Raw genomic sequence first — 24273 nt, 5'->3', positions numbered from 1 at the left:
TTCATCTAGTGAGAATCCTGACTTCTGAGGGGTATTTAGTAGTTAGTTCTCGCAAATCCTTTTTCCATAACTGCAATCTGAATAGCTTTGTCATTAGCTAAAACAGTTTCTTCTACCTTTTTTCTCTTCCATTTCCATTTTTCTACCCAACGTGAATCCTTGCCTCTCAAACCAGACATAATATTCAGTGCATGCAAAATGTCTACCATACACGCTACCATGCAGGCGGGTGCCACACACAGCCGGTGAATGAGTTACTCCCATCACAACACAACGCTGTGACACACTTCAAAGGCACAAAATAAAAATGGAGGTCAGTTGGCTCAAATTGCCTTTGAGGGTTATTCGCACAGCCCGCACCACAGCCGACCCCGTTATGGGGTGTGGAAACAGCATCTCCCAGCAGACAAGAGAACATGCTGTGGCCCCAGAGTGTAGACTGAGTGTTAACAAAATTACAGAAAAGCAACCTGTCCTTAAACCTGGGGTTCTAATGTACATTATCCTGTTGGAACGGGATAGAGACAATGCAAATGTACTATACAGCCAATTCCAAACCACGTTCCTGTTCTGTCCTGTGAGCTCTCATTTGAACAACAGATACAGTCGATACATTCAATGCAATAAAGAAGGCCCTGTCAAAGTTGACAGCTACTGTACAGGACATCCTCACTGTTTGCTGATTTGTGAACCACAGGTTGAATACTTATGCCAAGCAGCTCTCCCTCTTTCTGGCTTCACTCCCTGTTAGGAAGCCGCACACTGCCATGGCAACCTACAGCCTCTTATATGGATTTATCATGGTGCAGGTGTTGTTTGATGTGCATAAACCCTTTGCTGGTGCAAAACAGCACCTGCATGTTCCTCCATTGGCCAGACTCTGAGCAGATCCACTATGAATGGTGAGCATAATCTATAAACCTACAGTACCACACTTAAGTACCAGATAAAGTGCCACTAAGTAGCGCCAGACAACCATTGAGGAGAACAGGGACAATTGTTCTACTATCTCTGTACAGACCTCATACGATTAATTTTTCTCTTCTTTTCTTATTAAAATATCTATGAACAGTAGGAGGTCGAGGACCAGGTTCCAAACTGTAACCCTGGCTTTGCCACTGGCTGCACAATTACACACAACACTTGCACTTGAATTTTAAACGCGACTGCCTGGACTGGTGCCAGAGCTCTTTAAAAACCCATCTTCCACTGGGGGGGGCTGTGTCCGACCCTAAACGTGGCTTGATGGCCCATGGCAAAGGCGAACAGTGTGGACACTGTACCTCCGAGCTCCTGGAGCAGTGCCAAGCGAAGAGAGAGGTAATAAGGGGACAGGATGCCGAGTGCCTCGCGCTGATCGCCCCCACTTGCTTTGATGTGCCTCGTACGCTCACAGCAGAGACAGCCACTCCGCCTCTCGGCAGCTGTACATGCAGTGAACCCCGCTACCACGTGCGGAGGATGTCTGTGTGTGTGTATGTGCAGTGTATGCGCACAGGCGTGTGCAGGTGTGTGTGGGTATAAGCTGGGAGCACAGATGTGTACCAGTGTGACCGTTTGCTACGTGGAGGTGCGGAGTCCTTCCCAAGAGGTAACTCACCAGTCCCTCTTGGCCATTTCCTGTCTTCTCCACATACAGATGCTCATCGGACCCCTTGAGCTTTCGCACCTGGATGCAAAAACAAGCACAGTGCTCTCACTCGACAAACTCATGGCTTCCCCAGCAAGGGCCTTTCCCTGGCAAAGAGAGATGCGTTTAATGTGAAATGATTCAGAATTTAAGTAAAAAAAAAAAAAAAAAAAAAAAGAAACTGTTCATGACCAGCACAAACATTTCATGTTGATTGTTTTATTTTAAAATCCTGAGTAACAAATCAAGTCTGTTCTTTGGGGATAAGAACTACCTGAAAATGAGTTGGAACAAATGATACTGCACCAAAGCAGATGCATAGGATGTATATGCAGTACAGATGGATAGTAACCAGAGGCTGTCACTGTCATAGAGAGGCTTCTCATTAGACACTGACAGTTACACAACAATGTAGTATGGACACCTTGGACCCTCAACAGGGCCAATGGCACGGTTACTGCACTATACACCTTTTTATCCTGCTACAGAAACCTGCCGTCTTCTCTGTCCAGTTTCACGGTTTTGCAACTGAGTATGAGTACCCGGATTTGCTGTGTGACATGAAAATAGTGCTGCAAGGAATGGTTGAGCCTGTGAACACTTATTAAAAGGACTTTGCAATATACTGTGACATATCCCTCCTTGGTTTTCATGATTATTTTGAAAAACCCAAGGTCATTCACTTTATAACAAGGATTAAATTTGTCAATGTCATACTAACTGTGCCCTTGTAAGGGAAGACTGTGTATAAAAACTTCCTTGGAACTGGTAGCATAAATGATACTGCTGACATCACTGGCTCTGGTGCTCAACCAAGGTCACAAACAAAACATCTACAAGAAAAAATAACTTTCTCCAGCGTGACGATGTCACTTCCCCAGCGGGGTGCACAGGGTGGCAGATGCCCCCATCTCAGGTTGTGACCTTCTTTGGCTCCAGCCCTGTCGATAAAACTCCCAGGGGGTAAAGGCCGGGCACGTCCTGCCTCGCACACTCCCGCCAAATGACACTGGGGCAAATCTGAGCTCCTTGGTAAAGCCGGGGTGTTGTTCAAACACGCTGTCTGCCTCCCGATCCGCCGGAAACACGGGAGAGCGGGACCGGAGGGTGTGAACAAGGGGTTGCCAGGACACAAACAGGGACATTATGGGATCAAGAGACAATCGCACCGAGACATCAACTGCCGCCGGCCGCTGCGAGAGTCTGCACTTGGCTACTGTTGCGGTTAATAAGCAGCTTGGCAGTCGGCTGGACACACCTGTCCCAGCTGGCACCCTGCTAACCCTTTGCAATGTGCCAACACCTAGAGAGGGTGGCTCTCTGCTCTGCTCTGGGCTGCCGGGACTCTGCGAGCATATACTGCCGACCTCTGATGCAACTGCCTGCCACATACTGTTCCGCACCATGAAATCTTTTATCTAGGTACTTAAAGGCTTATGTGCAGGAAGGGTCTCCACGCACATTTTAACTTCAAAGAGCCGAACTGAGCAGGTAATGCCCCCTGCTGGAAGGTGTCTTTCTCTAGCATCAGGACTGGAGCTGTGAAAAAGCACTGGACGGAGGTGTGGAAGGGAGGAACGGAGGGGGCTGCCTTGTTGAGCTGCAGCCAGGAGCAGCAATAAAGCCTTATGCATCTAAACCAGCAGCCGCTACTGCCAGTGCTCAGACCCTTGGATTCCAGTTCTCTGTCTGAAAATCTCACTTCTGTGGACGTATGAGGAAAAAGCTGACTTTACTGCTGTAAAGAAAGTCGCCCTGGGCTTAGTCCCTTCGCTTTAAAGGCCTTACATACTTCGGCAGCTGATATCAGGTAAACCCCATCCAACACTCTTTAGCATATCCTTGAGCGCCCACCATGAAAGAGACAGGTAAACAGCAGGGCTGAATTCCTCCCGACAGGTAATGTCTGTAGTCAGACCTGCAGCGTGAGTGAGGGCCGTACGTACCTTTGCACTGCTGTCTGAGTGGCGTCTGGTACAGGTCTGCAGATGGTTCATCCAGAACTGCTGCTCCTTCGCATCGGCCGCTGTGGACAAAGCAAGGGGAGCCGTGGGGAACGAGCCACAAGAAAGCAGTCTTATGACACCATGACTGTACTCATCATAACTGTAAAGTGTAAAGGGACTCTCTACCACTGACCCCAGATCAGCTTTCCCCACCCCCACATAATGAGCTGGGTTTGGATTGAGGCCATGGTAATAGGTCATGGGTTGGCTGCTGAGCGCATAAAGTGACTGTGTGAATTCTTGAGGCAACCGCACCAAATGAAATTCAACTTGCCGACAGACTGACTGAGCGACTGACTGGGTAACTGACCAAGTAACTGACTGAACTGAGCGAGAAAACTGCACAACATGCATGTTGCGTACTTGTAAAGAACCAAAAACAATGTTCAGTAAGAAAGTAAGTGCAGTGAGTGGATAGACAGCAAGAGGACATGTGATGGTGGCGGGTGAGGGGGTGGGGGAGTGTCTTCAGACAGTCAGTAAAAGAAAGCTGTACAAGGAACCCTGCCGCTCTAAAATCCTGCCAACAGCATTCCAAATTTTGACAGCAATCCATTTGTCAGCACTCCACTGAAAAGTCAAGATTCTCTCCCTTGAGATTAATGCGGATCAGTTCTGGACAGCTTGGAGCTATCGGTTTCAACATGGCATGGTTTTCAGAGAATAAACAGCTTCTGTCCTCATAGCAGCAGTGAACTTTAGCAGGAAGGAAAATCATAAACACTAGTATGAATGAGGAACCACATCCATCACTCAGACACAGTAACTATTCTTGATCAGAGATTGAAAAATGACAAAACTGCATATCAATTATTTGAGGCAAACTCATGAATGCAGGTTAAAAATGTACTCCAGGCACTTTTCAGACATCCAAGCAAACAGATGGTTTTAATCAAAAGGAGGTCCTTCTCGATACAAAGAGGGAGTGGCGGCTTTTCTCGAGACTTCAAAAACTCCCCACTCCCAGCTGTGCGGCTCTATTCTTGAACATGCAACGTTTTACCTAAAGAATCCACTCCACATCCAGGCAGTATCGCAGCTTCCTCCTCTTTGTAAAAGCGTATGAATCTGTGGAGGGAGAGGCGCACGCGAATCTTTACAGCTTTTAAGCGCACAGTGGGGAGACTCCTTTGCTGAGGCGCTCGCCGCTCGTCTCTCGCCTCGTTCATTTTCCCTCCGCCGCTCACCGTCTCCCCGTCTCCCAGAATGCCTCAGCAGATTCTATTCAAATGGCTCACGTAGAAGCCTCTCACTGTGAGCGCTTTATCAAAAGGAAAATATGGGTCGGTGCTTAAAACTGCCTTCGCAACAATTACGCCTAATTACCCCGCAGTAATGATCAGAGAATGAAATTGGCACTTATGAAGGCTGAAGCTAAATTGCACCTGCACGCAAAAGAAAGCTTACGCGGGTTATTTTAGAGTTGCCGCAACTGACAGACGACGTGGGACAAATGATAAAGACCCACCTCAGGGCGAATCTGGCCTACAATATTACCACAGGGCAAATAAAGAGAGAAATGTGATTGAAACTGACAACAGTGAATACATTTCCCAGAAGACACTTCTCTTACCATTTACTGCTTTCTCATTGTGCTTCCCAGGTGAAAGGTCAAACAAAGCCTGGGGTGTCCGTGTGATGTAAATTGTGACGCTACGACCCATTTTCCCACCTTTCTGCAAAACTCATACACGGCTTTGATGCAGAGCAGGAAAACAAAATGTTTTTCACAGTTCAGTGCCGGCTCAGATCGCTGTCCTAGATTATGACCATTCTACCTGTCCCTCAAAAGGCGCGCTCGCTGGAAAACATCCTACGCTAAGGAGATGCTTCCTTTGAAGCTGAGAGGTATGAGGACCTCTACAGACGTGCTTTCATGTCTATCCACCATTACGCCCGCAGCAAAGGCAGGGTCAGACAGCTCCCTGCAGACGTTTCAAAGAGAGACACCATCTATTCCCACAGCCTGCCACAGTCATTTTACTCTGTAGCTGGTGCACGGATGCCCATCTTGTTGATTTCAGCCGTCTGTCTCTCATGGGGGGACGGGAGGTGGAATCTAATTAAGGTAAAGTCATTAGATGATGTGTCAGGGCGGCCCCCTCTGACAACTTGCATTAGGACTGATGACCGTGACACTGTGACTGGTGACAATGTGAGGCTTCGAACACTGTCGCTTTTAAAATTGGTGGAACACTGGTCACAACCTTTTTGCCCCTTAATAATTGGCGCTCCTTCTCTAAGAAATTGTCAGAAACTCGACAGATGGTTTAGTTTTTAACCCGTTTCATCTGTGTGTGTGCAGTGCATTATTACTCAATATGCTAGAAGATCCACAGTGCTGACAACGGACAATGTAATACTAATAACTTCCATCATGCATAGTGAACAGAGCTATTTAATGGTGCAGAAATGTAACAGGCTTTTTGGTGATTCAGATTTGGTTGCCCCTTCCAACACTACATCAGGGCACTACTGTATTGACTGTGTATACTGTGAGGTGTATTGCCTTTCTCAGTGTTCTTCCTGTTTTTTTTTTTTTTTTTATTTTAAGCTACTTTTAACCTGTAACAAAGCTATAATTGTCAGGTGCCATGATTAATGATAGCATCTTTAATTTCCCCACTAATAATGACCTCCCCCCCCCCTCCAAAGATAGAATCTTTGCCCATAATATCAACTTGAAGGATATCACAATTAGAGAATCCGCCTCCAAAATCGCTTACAATACAACAGCACCAAAGGCCATTGATTTAGACGCCACAGAGCTGCTAAACAGGAAACCGCAAAACGCTGAACCTTGCACTCTCCACACCCGAGTACCCTGGGTTCCCAAACGCCCCCAAGCCATGGCTCACAATAAAGAGAGCGACATCTTTACTACTTCAACTCTCTTTAACCCTCTCCCGCCCTACCACGAAATTACATTTGTGAAGCTCCACCGCCAACGCGTGACATCATCAATAAAGCTCTCTGGGCAATCGACATCTTCGATTGAGCGTGGTGACTTACATGTTGGCGGGCTACCATTTGTCCCCAAGCTCAATACAGGGCTAACGGCTCAACCGACTTAGAGGGAATTATTCAGATATGTCCCTAAGGCCATGTCAAGGGACAGTGCTCAAGAATCTCTCCCTTACCACATATCACATATACCCCCTACAAACACCTCCAGAAGCAAACCAACTGATAAAAAGCCGTTTGATCCAGACCCTATCGAAGGCTAGCACAGGGATATAATTGTCCTGTGGGTAATATCAACTCTGCTGCTGCCAGCACAGCAAGTAGCAGGAGGGCTCAGGAGGAGGGCTTGGTGGAAACACCTAAAGTGATAAATGCATTTACATTACATTACATTCATGACATGACCAGTCTGACAACACTCCCAGACCAGTGACTGTGACAGTAACACTATTCAAGCCCTACCACAGGTTAAGTTGTGTAACCTGACTAGGCGACAGAAGCCAAGCGTACTACCATACATCAGTCACTAGAGCACCGAATCCAAATACAAGTAGCAGCTGTTAAGGAATTGGGGACTGAGGTGGAACCGAGATGCTGTCGGAAGATGCTGCCTAAGACCATCACCAACTGTGACAAAAAGCACCAATGTACCCTCATATGCGATGGATTTGACCAGCATGGATCTCACCACACAGAAACAGGAGGAGTGAGGGGGAGTTAGGGAGCGCTCTGGTCTCCCCGTACGCGTCTTACCTCTGAGCTTGTAGAGCTCCCCATTGGTCGAGTGAACAGTGAACATGTGGGGCGCCTCGTCACTCGCCGCCACGGACGCCCCGATGAGGGGCAGCGACCCCCGGGGCTTCTGGTTCTTCACATTCTCATTGACGAAGTACTGCAGCTGCCCCACCTCTGGGTCCAGAACAAAGTACCTGCAGACAGAGAGGAGTGGTGAGAGAGAGGCAAAGAGGAAGAGACAGAGGCGCGTGTGTGTGTGTGTGAGAGGGAATTACAATCAGCCACTTACCTTACAAAAGAAATTCACAACAGCAGCAAATTTGCAGGTTGACAGACAAAGCACTACACAAAGCACATAATGACATCTTAAAGTGAGCTCACAGCCAACAGCTAATCAAAAATCCACACCACAAACAGCAATTTTGAGTATCTGAGTGGAACAAACAGCTCTTTGTCAACAATTTCAAAGCAAGAAATGGACAACACACCTATAATGCTTGCCATTAACTAATTGTTTTTTGTTGGTTTTCTGCCAACATTTCTGTTTGGCAAAATGAAAAGAAAAAGTGTCACTTTTCTGTACTTGTGTTTTCCTTTTTGTCTGCATTTCAAGCTCTTGATTTTGTATTTTCTTTCTGCTTTTGTGCCTCAGGGCCACTGTACATCTGTATGCCTGGCCATATGAAATCAAAGGTGAATTTAGCAGGAAGTCCTTTATAACAGATAATCCGTGCTTGGTGCAGGAACAGAGAAGCGAATTTATTGACTGGATCTTCCTGAGGCCGACTGTGAGAATGGCGTTGGGTCAATGTCACACAATGAGAGAGCACACAGGCCCCAGGACTGTATCCCCTAGCCTTTAAACCCCTCTCTCTCTCTCTCCATGCAGAGACTCGCCTCTTACAGCCTTGCTGATCCAGTGTTACAATCTGTATGCACAGAGGTCGCTACACATAATTCTGGCTACCATACGTTTGACCAATACAGCCTCAGCCATACATCAGTTTCTTAGCACAAAGGTTGAAGATACAAGGCACCCTGTTAGCCACAGGTTTACAGACTTTATCAATTGGCAAATTTCTGGTCAGGATTTTTAGGAAAAATGACAAAAACTAATGGCTCCCCAAGGTCAAGGTGAGATACAGTTTGATGAACCTTGCCTAAATTAACTAGAACTACAATATTCTTGGGGGAAGAAGGGGAAAAACAGACTCTTTTGCAATATTTTATCATAATATCCTGGCCCAAACATGCCAAGCAGATCTCTTTTTCATGCTCAAGCCAGTTCTTTAGAGTAGCATCTCAATGAGGCCCACACTGGATTCAACACGCACTGGCATGTTGACTTATGACTGGGCCACACTCGACTCTCTAGGAGAAAGAAGCTCTCTACATACAGAGGTACCCTTCAGAGCAATCCTCTGTAGTTGTCGTGGAGACCAACCCTTGGCTGCAGCACATTCTTCACCCTACGTAAAGTGCAGCCCCGTTCTCGAACGTCTTGGTAACCTCCACAAGGCCCACACAAGCTGTGGGTGCTACATGATATAGACAACACAATTTCAAAACACAAATCACACCATTTCAAAACACAAAGCTCCAGTTTCCCTTACAATTTAACCTGTTTATTTAACCTGGGGTAGCGCTTTCCTGAAAAAAGGGTGATAAACATTTGAAAATGAACCCCACAGAAAACATTTAGTTGGACGCATGAAGAGCGTACTATGTCAGAGGCCATTCTGAGGCAGAGTTATCATAGCTTGGTATGTCCACTGTCCATCCATATGCTTTCCCTGGGTGTTATTTTCTCACAAAATCACCTGAAACATGTTTGAAAACAGCCTTTACACAGATAAATTATTTTGGAGACAGTGTTCTGTAAAACAGCTGTGTGTCTGTATAGCTCCAAATTAGAACTGAAAATAAAAATTTCACTTAACTAATAACCACATTTCACACTAATCTTGGTATTACTACTTGGCTCGAGGTCCAGACTTCATCCAGCTCCCAAATGAACACTGGGTTAATTAGTATTGATGAGTGAGTGGGATGCATTTTTACTTAATGCTAGCCCCCAGGTAGCGTTTCATTAGCATCTACACCCAGTACAACACTAGTGCAGCCACAGAGATTTGGCCCAGCCTCCCTCCCCACTGCACTCCGATCACTGAGCCAGAAAGAGGGAAATGAGAATGGTTATGATAGGAAATGTGCACCTCCTTGGTCCTAACGAATGCAATATGTTACTTTCAGTTGACCCTGTGTTTGTGTGTGTATGTGTGTGTACACGCACGTTGGACCACAATATTCAACAGCCTTTCAGACAGACCTGCAGCTATACTGTAACTATTCTACAGAATTACCCAGACACTCAGAAACACACTAAGACACCCTGCTCTTCTACCAGAAATGCCCAATCTAATTCATGCCGGAGGATCCACAATGTTTATTCAGTATTACTGTGCATGAGGCTTCACAGGTAAAGGGTCGCTCTGCAGAAAAGAAATAAAGAATAATGGCTAAGGAACCAGAATTGTGACCAGGGCGCAGCAGGTTCAAACCCTTAAAGAGATTCTTCTACGATAGCCTTTAGCGAGGTACTTGGTCTGAATTGCTTCATTAAACATGCAGCTGGGCAATGGATGGCATGTTAACTGCACAGTTAATAATGCTCCTTATTTTCCCAAAAAAATTAATACAGTGAGGAGACCCAGGGCAGTGAGGAACAGGGGAGAGACAGGGCCTTCTCCTACAAGATACAAACCACCTGTTCACAGACAGAAGTGAATGCCATGACATCAACACAGAGACAGCAGGTTTGCTTAAAGACGATGGCCTCTCTCACCATCTTTTTGTACAGGAGCGCAGCCCAGCCCCAGAAAGTGGTAGCAAACTTAACAATAACCTTTTTGTCCTTTTAACCCAGACTCAGAGTTCCCATTTTCTCTTGTTACAGTGAAGTCAGGACAAATAATCTCAGCACAAGGCCACTAACCTGTACCACCATCTGAAATGGTCGACAAAACTCACAGGAGACAAACGTGACATCTTATATGGGCTGGTACATCAAATCATGTGATTACCCACATTTGAATGTGCACTTTAAATACATGCTCTGTTCAAATAATGCAGACTTAACATTTAAAATCTATTCTATTGCCTGATTAAACGGCAGAGCTACAACATGAAGTTGAGGAATTACCACGGTTAAAAGCTGTCCGAGACACATTCAAGGGAAATGGTAAGGTGGACTACCAGGATTATAAATGACTCTTTGAGAATAACATTTACTGTTTTCTTCTCTGTGACAACATCATGTCACAAGACAAATGTCTCCCGACAGGGGGGAAACAATAAAAAGGTATAACTACACACTGATACACAAGCATGAAATATGCTTCCAAGTACAGAAAATGTATTTTTCATGACATCCTGGTGGTAACTAAATGACATCCGTAGGCTACCCAAAATAGGAGTAATAAACATTGTTTACAATACAATGGTGGCTTTTCATGTAAGGGAGAGCTGGCAAACAAGATTCAATCAAGGAGCAAGGAGTTAGCAGAAAATACACTGATCCTTATCTAAACCGGTATGCTGAACACAGATTCAGAAAAATTGTCAAAAAAGATAAATTCCCACACCTGGCAGAACAGCATTAGAAAACAGAATATCACAGTGCCGCCGAGAAAAGGCTTAACGTCCTCTACGTTTGCCATGCTTGAATGTCACATCCTGTACTAGAGATTAGCGCTTTGGTTTCAGAAATAGGATTCTCACATGTATACCCTTACAGAGTAAGGGTAAATAAGTTCCAGTTAAAGATTTGGAACAAGTATCTTTAGTAAGCTCTCCCAACTACTCATTCTAAATGTACACCTTAAAAAAAATCTAAGTATAAGTAATTTGAATGATGTGGAAATTATATTTAATGTCCCAAAACCCACCCACATCACATTCCTGTAGTTTAAGAACGACATAGTTTCTTCAGTTTTGCATGGTGCTCACATACATATTAAGTTAAGGTTCAGCATTAGTTTCAAGCTCAGAGGTCAACAACATAGCAAGGTTTCACAGTAAATAAAACTATTTGATCATTTACATACTTGTTTGTCTTTATGCCACAACTGAATCTCAAAATATCACTTAGTTAAATAACACACAAAAGAGAACATGAAACAGATAATCTAAAACAATTCAGAACAATCTAATTCACTAAAATGAAATGAAACCACACCCTTGAAGACTACACTCATAAAAACGCACTGCAAAGTGCACTCATAAAAGCTGTCATTGGCAGGGGTCTGTGGATCTACAGTGTGTGTGTGTATGTGTGTGTGTGTGTGTGTGTGTGTGTGTGTGTGTGTGTGTGTGTGTGTGTTGCTTTACAAACATATGTGATATTTTCAATTTAAAACCTGATATCACAACAAAGACATTAATTTCCACAGTAACCCTCTGACCCCCGAATCTGAAGCTAATGAAATGATGCACATACAGTTACCTTTATACGGATACATTTCCACAGTGTGCAAAGCTGAAGCCAGGCAAAAGAAAAGTTGCAAATTTTGTGAGCAGCTCTTCAAACTCACCGAAGTGACAATGCCTGAATGAACAAAAAAGCAATTTCAACACCTAGCAACTCCAAGCTAATTCCAAGGTATACATAATCTTTACTTTTTGAGTATAAATAAATTCCCACAACAGACAAAACTGAATAAAAATGCTAGGTGTCAGCACAATGAATCAAACTAACTTGAAATAAAATTAATGAAAATAACAACAACCATTTACCAAAATCCAAAAGTACTGGGTACCAAATGTCTTGTACAGCATTTCGACATCTGTATATAGCATATTTGGATATACATTATGCACACACATTTACACAAACATATGCCAAAATGCTATACAAGAAAGAATTTATATGAAATATGAATGTTAGATTATACTGGATTGTATTATATTTGAATATGAAATTTAAGAAGGTCGCCACTGTAGTCACATTGTCCTACACCAGGTAAAAAAAGAATTTCCAGTGGAAGGCTACTGACACCAAAGGGGGCATTTGGAACACTAGACCCTTAAATATTCAAACAATACTAACAATACAGTACATTTGCGGATCTGCTTCCTGCATGCTAAAGAGTGGAGCTGAAGTTGGAATAAAATCTCTCATGATGTACCGGCTGGTAACCTCTCAGAAGATGGTTATGAATTCCACGTATTTCTTTCTTGGAAAAAGCAAGTCATCACAAGCTGAATGAGGCACTGCTCATAAAGTCAGAGTTATAACGCAGTCTGATTTTTCTAGTCAAGATCAGACGTTCACTTCAGGTTATTTTTCTCATGTCACAACATGAAGGGGATGTACGGGAAACAAAAAAATTCAGAACACAGCATAGAAGGAAAAAATGATTTTTAAAGCAAAACACTTCCAAGTTGCCAAATGAGGTGTTGAGTGTGTTTCAGTGCAAATCAAATTCATCTTTCTCTTCAATTCCTTTATAATACATAGCAATGGAATAGTGCCAGCTCACACTTCAAGGTCGCACAGTTGAACCTATGAAAAGTGGTGTCTGTAGTGTCCGTAATGAAGGCATCTGTTTCTGATTCTTCAGGGAAAGCACAGCCCTCTGGGTCAAGTAACGTTAGTCACACAAATGACCCATGAGATGCAATTGCCAACCAAACCTTTGAAAATACAATGCAATTCAGAGGAGAAATTGCAGTTCTTATCTTTTACTAACAACTACCTACAAGTAGCTAAATAGGTTCGATACTTTCTACAACTTGAACACTGCTTTTAACCATTTACCGGGTATAAACACGCGCCAAAGAACACTGAACAAAAAACCCACAAGCTTAAATAATTACTAATTAATCTAGCTAATAATGCGCTATTAGGAGCGGGGGGGGGGGGGGTTCAATTATCCATTTATCACATAGACAAACGTGAATCTTTGTGGGTGGTCTTGGGATCCACTGGAATTGGCTTAAATCATGGTTTGTCTTTGGTATATTTAAAAGTTAAAGCTAGGTAAAATCGGTGACAATTTCACGGCATAACCAAAAGAAGACTTCATGAACATGCATGATCATCGCTGCAGCATTTGCAAATTTTCGCACCACGGACTCCATTCAGATGCGGCCAGTTGCCCTTAAGGACGCTTTGTGACAGTATCAGCAACAGTTCATTGGTCGTCCCGTTTTGACCGCGGCCCTTAAGTGGTCAGCTTGTGCACTGCCAAGGTCTATCAGTGTCTTTGGCTGAACTGAACTGGTGGCTACAATGTTCTGTAACTCATTGTGGCTATCACTACAATTAAATTCACCGTCATATTTCCCCTAATGTTTATGTTACATTAATAGCATTCCTAAAAGTAGCTACAGGGCTGTATGACCAGGGGTCGCAGCGCGAGCAATGCAATTATCTCGCTTGCAACCTTTTGTAATACATTTTGCTTAGCATGTAGGAAAACTGTGCATATTGATGAATGCGCAATTGCGCGTAGCTACCAAACGGAGTCTGTTATAAATAATCGAGTCTCCAAAATAACCGTTCAACAGACATAGCAGCAAACTGGCTAACAAGCCAGCTAACTTAACACAGCTCTGTAGCTAAACACACCTTCCAAGTTAGGACAGCTAGCTAGCTCCCTAGTAAACTGGCTTTGCAAATACTCAGCAAAATGAAATGTTGGAACAGCTGATGAACTGATGGAGATGAAATTGGCAGATTTAGCAACTTATGTGGACTGGATCATTTCGATATGACGATTACCTGTTCTGCCAGCCTTGAAGCAGGTTCGTGTATTTGCTCAGGACCCCTTCCAGGTGCCCCTTGTGTACTTGCAGATTGACGCCGTTTCCCGATACTCCTCCCCGACCCCGACTCCCTGCCCCTCCAGCCGGACTGCCAGCTGACAACGAGCCCGGGCTGTGTGTTCTCCCGATCTTTCTGGCAGAGTTAGCACGATCCGAAGAGGGGAACACAGAGTTGCTTTTGCTAGTCCCGGGATGTGAACCGCTGAATGTTTTTTCCATGCTGGCACTGGGAGTGGGACGGACAGGTAAACTAGATTTCGTTAGATCATTGGTGAAAACAGCGCACTGTGTGGCGAGTCTCTTGCCTTGAGTTAATTCATGAACTTGCATCATCCATATTCCTCTGCCGGTTTAGTCGTGTGCATCCCCCAACCGGCCCAAGCATATTCCTATAGTCACGATTAGGATTATTTCCCTTGCTCCAGCGGCTGCTCCGTGCTCTATTCCATCGTTTTTAAAATGGAAATCACCGTAGCGTCACTCCCTCCGCCTCTCTGCCAACCCGGATATTACAGTCGCGATACACATCATCACAGCGAGCGCAGCAGTCCTGGCGAAGAATGCCGATCTGCACGTTTCCTGTACTGCGTAAACTGCAAATGCTGATTCACCCGTGTCAGGACCACGTCCCACCTGCGACTACATCTGTAAAATCTTTTTTCATACAACGAAATATTTTCATGCAAATTAAGTTCAAATTTGCACACTCTTTAAATAGTTGCAATGCGGACAGGACGAACCAGTTAGCTGGGCGTCCTAACAAACATAGAGTACATAGTGCACGGCGTTACCTCTGCCACCTTTGGCTATCGTCGTATTTACCCGACATTTGAATCATTTCATCCTTGTCCTGTAGGCAACCAAGTTTCTTCCAAATCCGTCCTGTTGGAAGACAAACATATAGCAGCCTCCGCTCCACCTATCGGTAGCTATCGATGGACAGTGAAATAGTTGTAGAACTCAGTGTGTGTGTGCGTATATACAGTATAGGCCTATATACTGTACTCTAAAACTATTTTTATCCATATGACAGGTAGTAATGTAGATTAGGTACTCTGGCCATCTGAGAACACCTTTGATATAGGTATTTCTTGTGGAAAAACCTCATAGTTCTACTGCATGTATGTGACAGCAGTTTAGTAGACTAGTCTTGTCAGCGGACGATAGTGTATCGATTTATTTGTCTTTCATAACATAATGCATATTTCATGATGTGTTTTAAGGAGCAAAGAAACCCGGATATGTATTCAGAGGGGAACTTTCGTAACACTTTAGAAAGATGTTTAGGTATGTATGCACCCTGCAACTCACGAGGAAACCCATGAGATAGACTAGACTAAATGTAGCCTACTTAAGTAAATGTCCGTCCTCTGTGCGGACATTTACACGAGTGAGCGGCCAAATCAGTGAGATGATTCAGCCATCATTTACATTTACATTTACATTTATTTATTTAGCAGACGCTTTTATCCAAAGCGACTTACAAAAGTGCATACAGTAAGTCAGCTAAGGATTCCTCTAACACAAATGTATTTTGGACTCTGGACCATGACTAACTCACAGGTGATCCGGAATTGTAAAAGTAACCATCGCTTATTTTTTTACAATAAGGAAGACATAAAATATTTTCACTTGAAAAAAAAATATGGTGACGGATGTTGCTGGCATTTTGAAAATGTGTTTTACCCGAACATGTTTATCCAGCACATTTGAGGCTGTGACTGCACGAGCTGACCAAAATAAATATCCTCATAGCTTCCTAACCGCGCATCCATTATGCGTTTCTGCACTTACATATTCTTTCACGACGTTTTATTTCACAATCGACGGTTCTATAGCAGTGATTAGTGAATGTACATTAAGTTACTTAAGGTTTTGGTGTGCAACTCCCAGATGTCTTCAGCCTTTGCTATCAGCGCGCCGGGCCAGTGCGCGCAGCCCTGCATGCGCATTCATCTCGGCCTGACGCTGTTCGCTGTCAGAGCCTACAATATATCACCAGGTCTAGAGTGCAGATGTAACAAAGGGGATAGAGTCAGTGGGTCAAGGGTGCACCGCAGTTTATTGAAAGGCTTACGTATCAATTCAAGGCAGATGTCAGAGGTAAAGTAAACTGTGCTGCAAGAGTTAATAGAATCAGTTTGATTTGGTAAATTATACTACAAGACAGAGTGCACTACAGAGGTCACTGCTTTTGATATTGTGGGTGCTGGTCAACACTGGCTGCTGGTCAGTTGATCAGATTTGATCTTCTCCTTTCCAGGAGCTGCAGTTTCCACTGTTGCATCAATTGCATGCATGCTTGTGAAAGTATACTGGCTATATATACATAACAAATGTCTTTTTAATTGTTACTTTGTTACTTCAAAATACCTGTCCTTTGTCATGTGGTGTTGATATTATTTTGTCTGCCTCCATATGTGTGTGTGTGTGTGTGTGTGTGTGTGCGCATGTGTGCATGTGTATGTGTGTGTGTGTAGGTAATCAACAACCCAAAAAAACAAACAAAAACCCATCATGTTTGTGGCATTTTCCGAATTGTGTGAGACCAAAGCTATCAAAAACTTTTTGTGAGTAAGAATGTTAGAGAGAGCCTTAAGCATGATCTTGCAGGATATGTTTCCTCACTGTCTGAGCCTTTGTCTCTGTCCTGAATCTCCTTGATTCTGCCTGCCTTAGTAGAACTAACTCATCTTCCCTTCCAGTCCACAGAGCTGCAGGTGTTGGGACATTTTGGCTTGAGATATTGAGATAGTTCATATCTGGAGAGGGAAATGTGCAGCCCTCAGAAGCACCACCCCGCCCAGCGTCTGTGAGGGATGCTGGTTGATGAGGAATGCCTGTGGGAGCTAGTGGCTGAGCACTGCTCAGTGCCAGAGACAGCAGGCCGTATGCACGGCCCTCTGTGATAGAAAGAAAGCCTTCTGGGTGTCTGGCAGGCAGCTCACTCTCTCTCTCTCTCTCTCTCTCTGCCCCCCCCCCCCCCCCCCCCCCCCCCCCCCCCCCCCCCCCCCCCCCCCCCCCACCTTGCTTGATGTCTGCAAGAGAGTTGTGAGTCCATGTCCAGGCCTGTTGCATTGATCGTCATGATTATGTGCTGTGTTTCCTGGAAAGCCCAAGGTGTGTTTTGTGTCGACTCACTCCAGTCTCTGGCTATTGTGTGAGAGACGTGAATATAAACCACAAATAAAGGGACCCTGACAATGCGCAGGGGCCCGGAGGCTCTGAGCACAGGCTGGGTGTCTGTGTCTGATGGGAGGCTGACAGGGCAGGTAGAGGGCAGCAGCGCGGGATTGGTCATCGATCACCGCGGTGAGGGGACCGAGGGGAGCCCGTGACGCGATCATCCATCAGCTCCCTGCCCCCCTGATCTTTGATGGGATTCTATTAAATTTTCAGGAGCAATTGCGTTTTCAGGCCTGCAGCAGCCAGTCCAGTCCCAGGCCTTTCTTTCTGAAGGCTGTCACTTCTGGCTGTGCTGAGGCTGCTGGGTGTTATATTAGCAGGGCTTACAAGTTTTCTCACCAGCTGTAGTGTATATCCATCCCTTATCTGCATGGCAGTGGGAAAACTCTGGGCAACCATTGTTTCTGATGCCTCTCCTGTCTGTGCATGTGTTCAGAACTATAAGGATGTGCATGCATATGCGTGTTTTATACACATGTATGTGTATGCATGTGTGTAACCAGCAGAACCAAACTGGGCCAACAGATGCACCTCACAAGGTCTAATGTTATCATTGTTAGGAAATTCTGGCATTCAAAGATGACAAAAGGCAGGGTCTCTCCAAGCAGCAGTATAGTGGTTAAGGAGCAAGATGGCTGACCAAAAGGTTGCTGGTTTGATTCCCCATGGGAGCACTGCTGTTGTACCCTTGGGCAAGGCAATTGCTTCAGTAAATATCCAGCTGTGTAAATGGATAACATTGTATTTTAAACCTGTAATTAATGCAAGGTGCTCTGGAGAAGAGCATCTGCTAAATGTCAATAATGTAATTTATTGTACACCAAATGCAGCTATGAGCGAACTGAAAACATGCAGTTAGCTGTGAACATGTATAGACTACTTGTTTACATTTCTTCACTTTTTCTGTGCTGTGCAGCTTCCACACAGCAACACCATCTGGTCCCGTTTTACAGGAGGTTGTCCGAATGATGCATTTAATGAGGCTGTCGCCCCAGAAGGACTCACATTTCACAAGACGTGAACCTCTACGGGTCACGTTCCCCCCAACTCTTTAAGGCTCTCATCTCACGGGGTGTAACCCTTTACAGTGGGGCCTCATGCACGGGCTCACCCCACGGTTACAAGCACCCTGCGTGTGACGTAAAGACACTCTTAAAGGAAACGTTATTATAAGCACACTTCTATTATAAACCACACTTCTGTTATAAAATACATCCAGACTTAGCATCATTTGCCTCTGTGGAAAGCTCTGACGCTGCTTAGAACTCCTGTGGGATCTTGTTGTGGCAGCGCACCAGCACTTGGACAGCTGCAGCTAATGACAGCAATTGAAATGGTATCAATCGATTATACCGCATTGTCTGGGAAGACAGTTTTTGTTTTCGGTCTCCAAACATTGCATGGCGACGCATCTCAGCGGCAGCTAAAGACAACGGCGTCGAGGAGAAAATTGACGAGGGCGTATTTTTGGCCAGGCAGAGCCCAAACTGGAGGGAACGAGCAATGACACAGAGCCATTTGTCCAGGCTTCAGCGCGGAGGGGAGCAGACAAATTATCCTAAAAAATTGAAATGAATCGAGTTGACCGCGAAAGCAGATCAGTATAGCAGATGTCACGTTGCGGTTCTTTTCATTAGTTGATGGTGCTCCCTCGTTCCGTTGGACAGGAGGGATTAACGTGGTGCTCGCACGCCTGCTCTCCTGGCCTGAACCAGCATGGGGATGGTGGGAGCACGGCATTCAGCCAGTAGGAGGAGAGACTGCTGACCTTGATTCGTGGCGCAGTCCTCTCAGAGGTCACGTTTATACAGAGCATCGGAATCAGATTAGGGTCTGTCTTATCATCTGCTTGCTAACATTGCAGATGGCAGAGAGGACACAGACCTAATGTTCAATTTATTTAACTCTCTGTCTTTTAGTAAGCATGATTAGTAGGTTTTTTGTTCTTTATTTATGTGTTATATTGTATACACATTTTTATAACGACATATATAATTGTTCCTTTTTAGATGTGACTAGGGAAAGCAGCCTGAAAACAGCAGTGTCATGACTCACTGGATGGCATGCTCCTGTAGTAATGTGTTTGACCATTAGAGGGCGACACAGCAAGCAAAACAGTTACAGTAAGGTCAACATTGTCCATTTGGTTGTTGTTTTCCAATTTGTTCTTTGGTTCCCTTTCAGTGTGTGCTGTGAAGGTGTGTCTGGAAATGCAAGAATAAGTGATATGTGCTTGCAGGCCCAAGCTACAAGGGTTGTGGAGGATAGGTGTTGCACTGCTGGTGCATGTCTGAGTATCCTATTAAAGTACATCTGTTCACACTGCAGAGAAGCAGTTATCATTATTATTCTTAAAGCAGTGGGATCCCTCATCTTTCTGCTGCAAAAGTTGATACCTGAGCAAAACCTTTTTACCTCATCCAGCCTCAGTTCGGATAGATTGCTCTCCTGTGTCATTCTCAGGCAGATGACACAGAAGTAGATGAATGGCGTAAGGATTGTCCGAGCACATTTCACGTATGCTCATAGTTTACCATCAGCCCAGGCAAATTGTAATTGACTTCCTATTATAAAACAGTCTTCCTGAGGTGTGGACAGCAGGTGACTGTATACCTACAAAGCAGAAAGGACCGAGAAGCTGCACAAGGTAGCATGGCATCTGCTAAGCTCTAGCCTAGATGATGATACAGTCTGGAGGTGAGTCCATTGTGCATGGCTGTGTGATGGGCTGCCACGTGCCAGTGTGGGCTGTTGGGTTCTGTGCTTATCACTGTTCACTTTTGTGCTCTCACTGTGTGAGTGGCTGTGGATAAGAGCATCTGCAAAGTGACTAAATGTGAATGTAATGATGTGCACAGGTCACAGCTGATTACTGCTTGGAGACGGGAATGCGGAGCCAGCCTGGATTAGACGGCTCATGGATCTTCAGTAGAGGGACGAAAATAGTAGATTGGAAAAAAAATCTGATTGGATTTCTGCACCTTCTAAATGACAGTAGCAGAATGGACCAAGACCAAGTTTTATTCTTACTCAGTCCGTACATCCACACATACGTTTCCCCTCCAGTTTGCATGTGCCAAACTGGAAGCGCTTCAGATTGGGTAGAATGAAATTCATTCCTACAAGAGAAAAAATAATAAAAGGCACATTTCAAAGAAGGGTTTCAATTTGTGTCCTAGAGGGAGGCCAGAGTTTTAAGTGAAGTCGATCGCTCTCCACGTCCTCTGTGAAAGACAAGACATCTGGTTAAGGGCCTCTGGTGATGCGGTTTGATCTGATACAGCTTGCTGATGTGTGCACATCATTATTCCCGAGAAGTGCTCTCCAAAATAAACAGCAAATGAGCTCGGGGAGCAGGAGGAGGCGACCTCATGTGAATACTAATGGTCCTCACCTCCGCGCCATGTGGCCGTGATGTTTAATTATCAAAATAGCCAGCAGCAAGATGAATGTGCCCCTTGTGAAAAACTGTTACATGTTAAAACACAAAGACTGGCATATGAGCAACATACCTCAGTACGTGTCAAAATACACTGCACATATTCAAAACCAGTTAAAAGGTTCTACTAGTAAGTAATTGCACGCACATGTTCCAGAATTACTAAATTATGAATTTTGTCTTTGGAAGTGAGGCTGGGGGTTGCCATACTTGAGACTAGTCATATCTTGAGTAGATGTGTTTCGTTTCCATCATTTCCTTGATATATTCCCTCAACAGAAAATCTTTTACAAAAAAGTAATATCTTACATGTTTTTTACTTATTTGATTTCTGTAGCGGAATATCTTATTTGCAGCCATGCGGGTTAAGTACCTGCAGAAGCATATGCCAGCAGTGCCCCATCCATGACTTAAACCTGCAAACCCTGATCAACTTCCCTGACTCTGACCCCGTGGTGCTTCTTGCTCTATGATGCTAATCTCTTGCACTCCACTCCAGCCCCTACTCTAGACTTAAATATCAGTCTTTGCACTGTGTTTGCAGGAAGCAGTTAACCTTATTAATGAGTCAAGATCCATGTCTCTTGGAAAAAGGGCAGTTAAAGTCCTGCAGAATGGATGGCTGGACTTGGAGTTGTACAGTCGGAATTATTGTGACAGTCAAAAAGACCGATGGGCAGAGAGAAACCCCCAGAGAGATCTAAGGACCCAGCGTTGTCTGTTCTCCATGGACTCCTGTCCTTTCAGCAAGAAGACAGGACACCTCATTAGAGTAGCCATTTGTACTGCTTTTGGAATGCGCTCTTCCGACGACAAGAGACCTTGCTTCTCTGCCACAGAGCAGTTGCGCTTTCAGGAAAAGGTGGAGAGCTAATTACCCCAGTGATGTTACTTCGGTTATGATTTCTGAGGCGTCAGTTGAGAGGTTTTTACGCAACAGGAAAAGTCTTGATTGGGTGACGTTTCTAATGGGTGCTTGCTTGGTGCTTGTAACATGATCAGGGTTTATGTAACATGATCAGGTATTGCAGCGGTTAAGGGGCTGGGGCTCAGAACTCGAAGGTAGCAGTTTTAATTCTTTCAGTGGCAGGTTAATGGCTAACTGCCATTCTACCCTTGAGCAAGACACTTAGCTAAACCAGATTGCTTCAGTAAAAATTCCGCTGTACACATTATGGATTAAATGCAAGCTATGTAAGTCATCTTGGATGGCGGCATCTGCCAAGAAAATAAATAATGATAATGAGAGTTCACGGGGAGGTACGGCTGACGAAACAGACTTCCCCGCGACTCACTGATGCCGTGCCAGCAGCCATATTGCCCCTGATTTGCAGTCTCCTCTCATTAAACGGCTGAGGAGCCGGCCGGTACCTGACTGGAAAACATCCCAGGCAAACATTTAAGTGCTTATTACCTTAAAAAATGCGCAGCTCTCTGAATGCTCATTGTGATATAGAACATCCACCTGTTTCCTACCCTATTGGATCTATTGCGCTGTGCCGTATTGAAAGGGAATCTGCTGTATCACATCTCTGTTACTACGTGCTAACATTCTGACTCTTACGATGAAGGACCTTGACAGAGAAGAACAATAGAGACACCTACTGGCTCTGAATCAGATCTGCTCCTTCAGCGCCACATTGGAAATCGGATAGTCTTTAGTGATGACCGAACAAACCTGCCGGCATGGAGGTTTTCCACAGCTGGTAAAGACGTGCGATTGTAGCAGTCCCCCAGGCCACAACCTGATGAATTTACTTCTTAAAGAAATTCATCCACATCTTTACCTTAGCATGTGTACTTATTTTTATGGAGGATTTGCATGTGCACATACACACAAAATGAATGTTTAATTAAGTGCAACAGTACCATGCATAAATATACTACATGTGTAATCAAGAAATATGACAGAAAAACAGGAAAAAACCTGAATTAATAAAAAAATAATTGGCAACCCTCAGGACCTGTTCAATCCCAGTGATAAAACGAGGAGTGTAGTTTGGTGTAGAGGGAGGAGACCGAAAGAGACTAAACTAAACTCTGGATCACCTACCGGACAGTATTCATGTAACCAACCAATACATAGGGTTCACTTAACATTGTTGTTATCTTGTACTCATAACTGAAACACCAACAATTCCAGTTACTGCATTTCAGTTACTTCTAACTGCATCTCAGTCATTTGGCTCTCACAGGTGCATAAATCAACAAGGAAGTAAGAGAACCATTTACTTTTTCTCTCAAGTTGACCTTGCATTTAATATATTTAATGTAACGAACACTTATGATACATCTAATCAGCATGCAGAGGGCGTGACCAGCCTGTGCTACGCCACCCCCCATCACAAGGAGCTGTCTGGCTGAGAGATATAGGAGTGATTTAATGATTTTCCACAGAACTCAAGGACATCTCATTAGTATTGATTCTCCCGCTGTCAGATGTTGGGACAGAAGAGAGAACAGCGGTGGGGGGGGGCTTGCAATTTGGTGATTCTTCATTTTGCCTTCCTGTCCTGTATGCCATTACTGTTGTCAGCAAATCATATCAGTTTTGAGCATCAGATTGCTTATGTCTTGTTTTAAAACAATAATTGTCAGTGCTGGCTGTTCTCTTAATAAAAAAAAACAATGGAGGTCACACCAACAGCCCCCCGTGACTTTTTGGTACAAGCCAAGAGACACAGACAGTGAGACCTGTGAATGTTCTTTGAGTCGCGTGCACCAGTCCAGTCGTACTATCTTATGACTCCTCAGAATGCTGCTCTTTCTTTTACAGGAAGAGCTCCTTCGTGGTAGTAACACAGTAGGCTTGTTCATGCACAGGCTGAGCATGTGTCTGTCCAGCCCTCATAAGTATGGTATAACAGAGCAGCATCAACGCTGACCTCCATCTGACATTCAGACCCACAGAAGCAGGGGCTACTTTCTCCTCATATCGACCCAGAATCTTTTGCAGTATCTGTGGCCGCCAGCAGCTGGCATTTACACCTGCCCCCCACAGGGTTACGACCCCTGCGGCTGTTCTGTGCTTCGGCCCGGGCCAAGTATATCAGAGAGAGGCTTTGGCATTGAAAATGTGCTCCTGAAGCAGGAAGTTCGTCCAAATGCAGCCTTGCTCTCAGAGCATTGTGTTCTGGAGCAAAAAAAGAGGAGGCGGGTTTTGGAGGTGCCATGCAACTCCTAGGAAGTGAGTTTTGTATAGAGGAGCAAGTTACTTTTTTGTCTGCAAAGCACAGCACTTGGCACATATGGCAGCGACGGTCAGGCTGCCATTATGGCTCAAAACAAGACTACATCAGCATCCTGACCTTTGAATTGCATCCTGGGTATTTCCTCACCGTCCGCGTGACACCGAAAGGGGCTCAGAGCATGGGCAGAAGGGAGGGGGTTTAGGCAAACAGATGAAACCACAGCCAGAGGACCGGGTAAGCTAACACCGCAGTTGGAACCTCTTGAATAATTAATACTCTGGGGCTCAGGCGGTT

At 44.7% G+C, this 24273-nt stretch overlaps 1 protein-coding gene across 1 annotated transcript in view; it reads right to left on the bottom strand.

The window, feature by feature from the left end:
- The window catches only part of LOC118768769 (oxysterol-binding protein-related protein 10-like), a 50763-nt gene extending 36164 nt beyond the window's left edge, over positions 1-14599 (bottom strand). Inside the window, exons 1-4 of the mRNA XM_036515678.1 lie at positions 14120-14599; positions 7354-7529; positions 3577-3656; positions 1601-1669 (exon numbers count right to left, since the gene is read on the bottom strand). Coding sequence (XP_036371571.1) covers positions 1601-1669; positions 3577-3656; positions 7354-7529; positions 14120-14496 — 702 coding nt within the window. The 5' untranslated portion in view covers positions 14497-14599. The remainder of the gene's footprint in view (positions 1-1600; positions 1670-3576; positions 3657-7353; positions 7530-14119) is intronic.
- Between the last annotated feature and the right edge of the window lie 9674 nt (positions 14600-24273).

Source organism: Megalops cyprinoides, chromosome 21 (assembly GCF_013368585.1).
Source record: "Megalops cyprinoides isolate fMegCyp1 chromosome 21, fMegCyp1.pri, whole genome shotgun sequence".
NCBI lineage: Eukaryota > Metazoa > Chordata > Actinopteri > Elopiformes > Megalopidae > Megalops > Megalops cyprinoides.
Note: the sequence above shows the minus strand (reverse complement) of the source record. Positions and strands in the feature narration are given on the sequence as shown.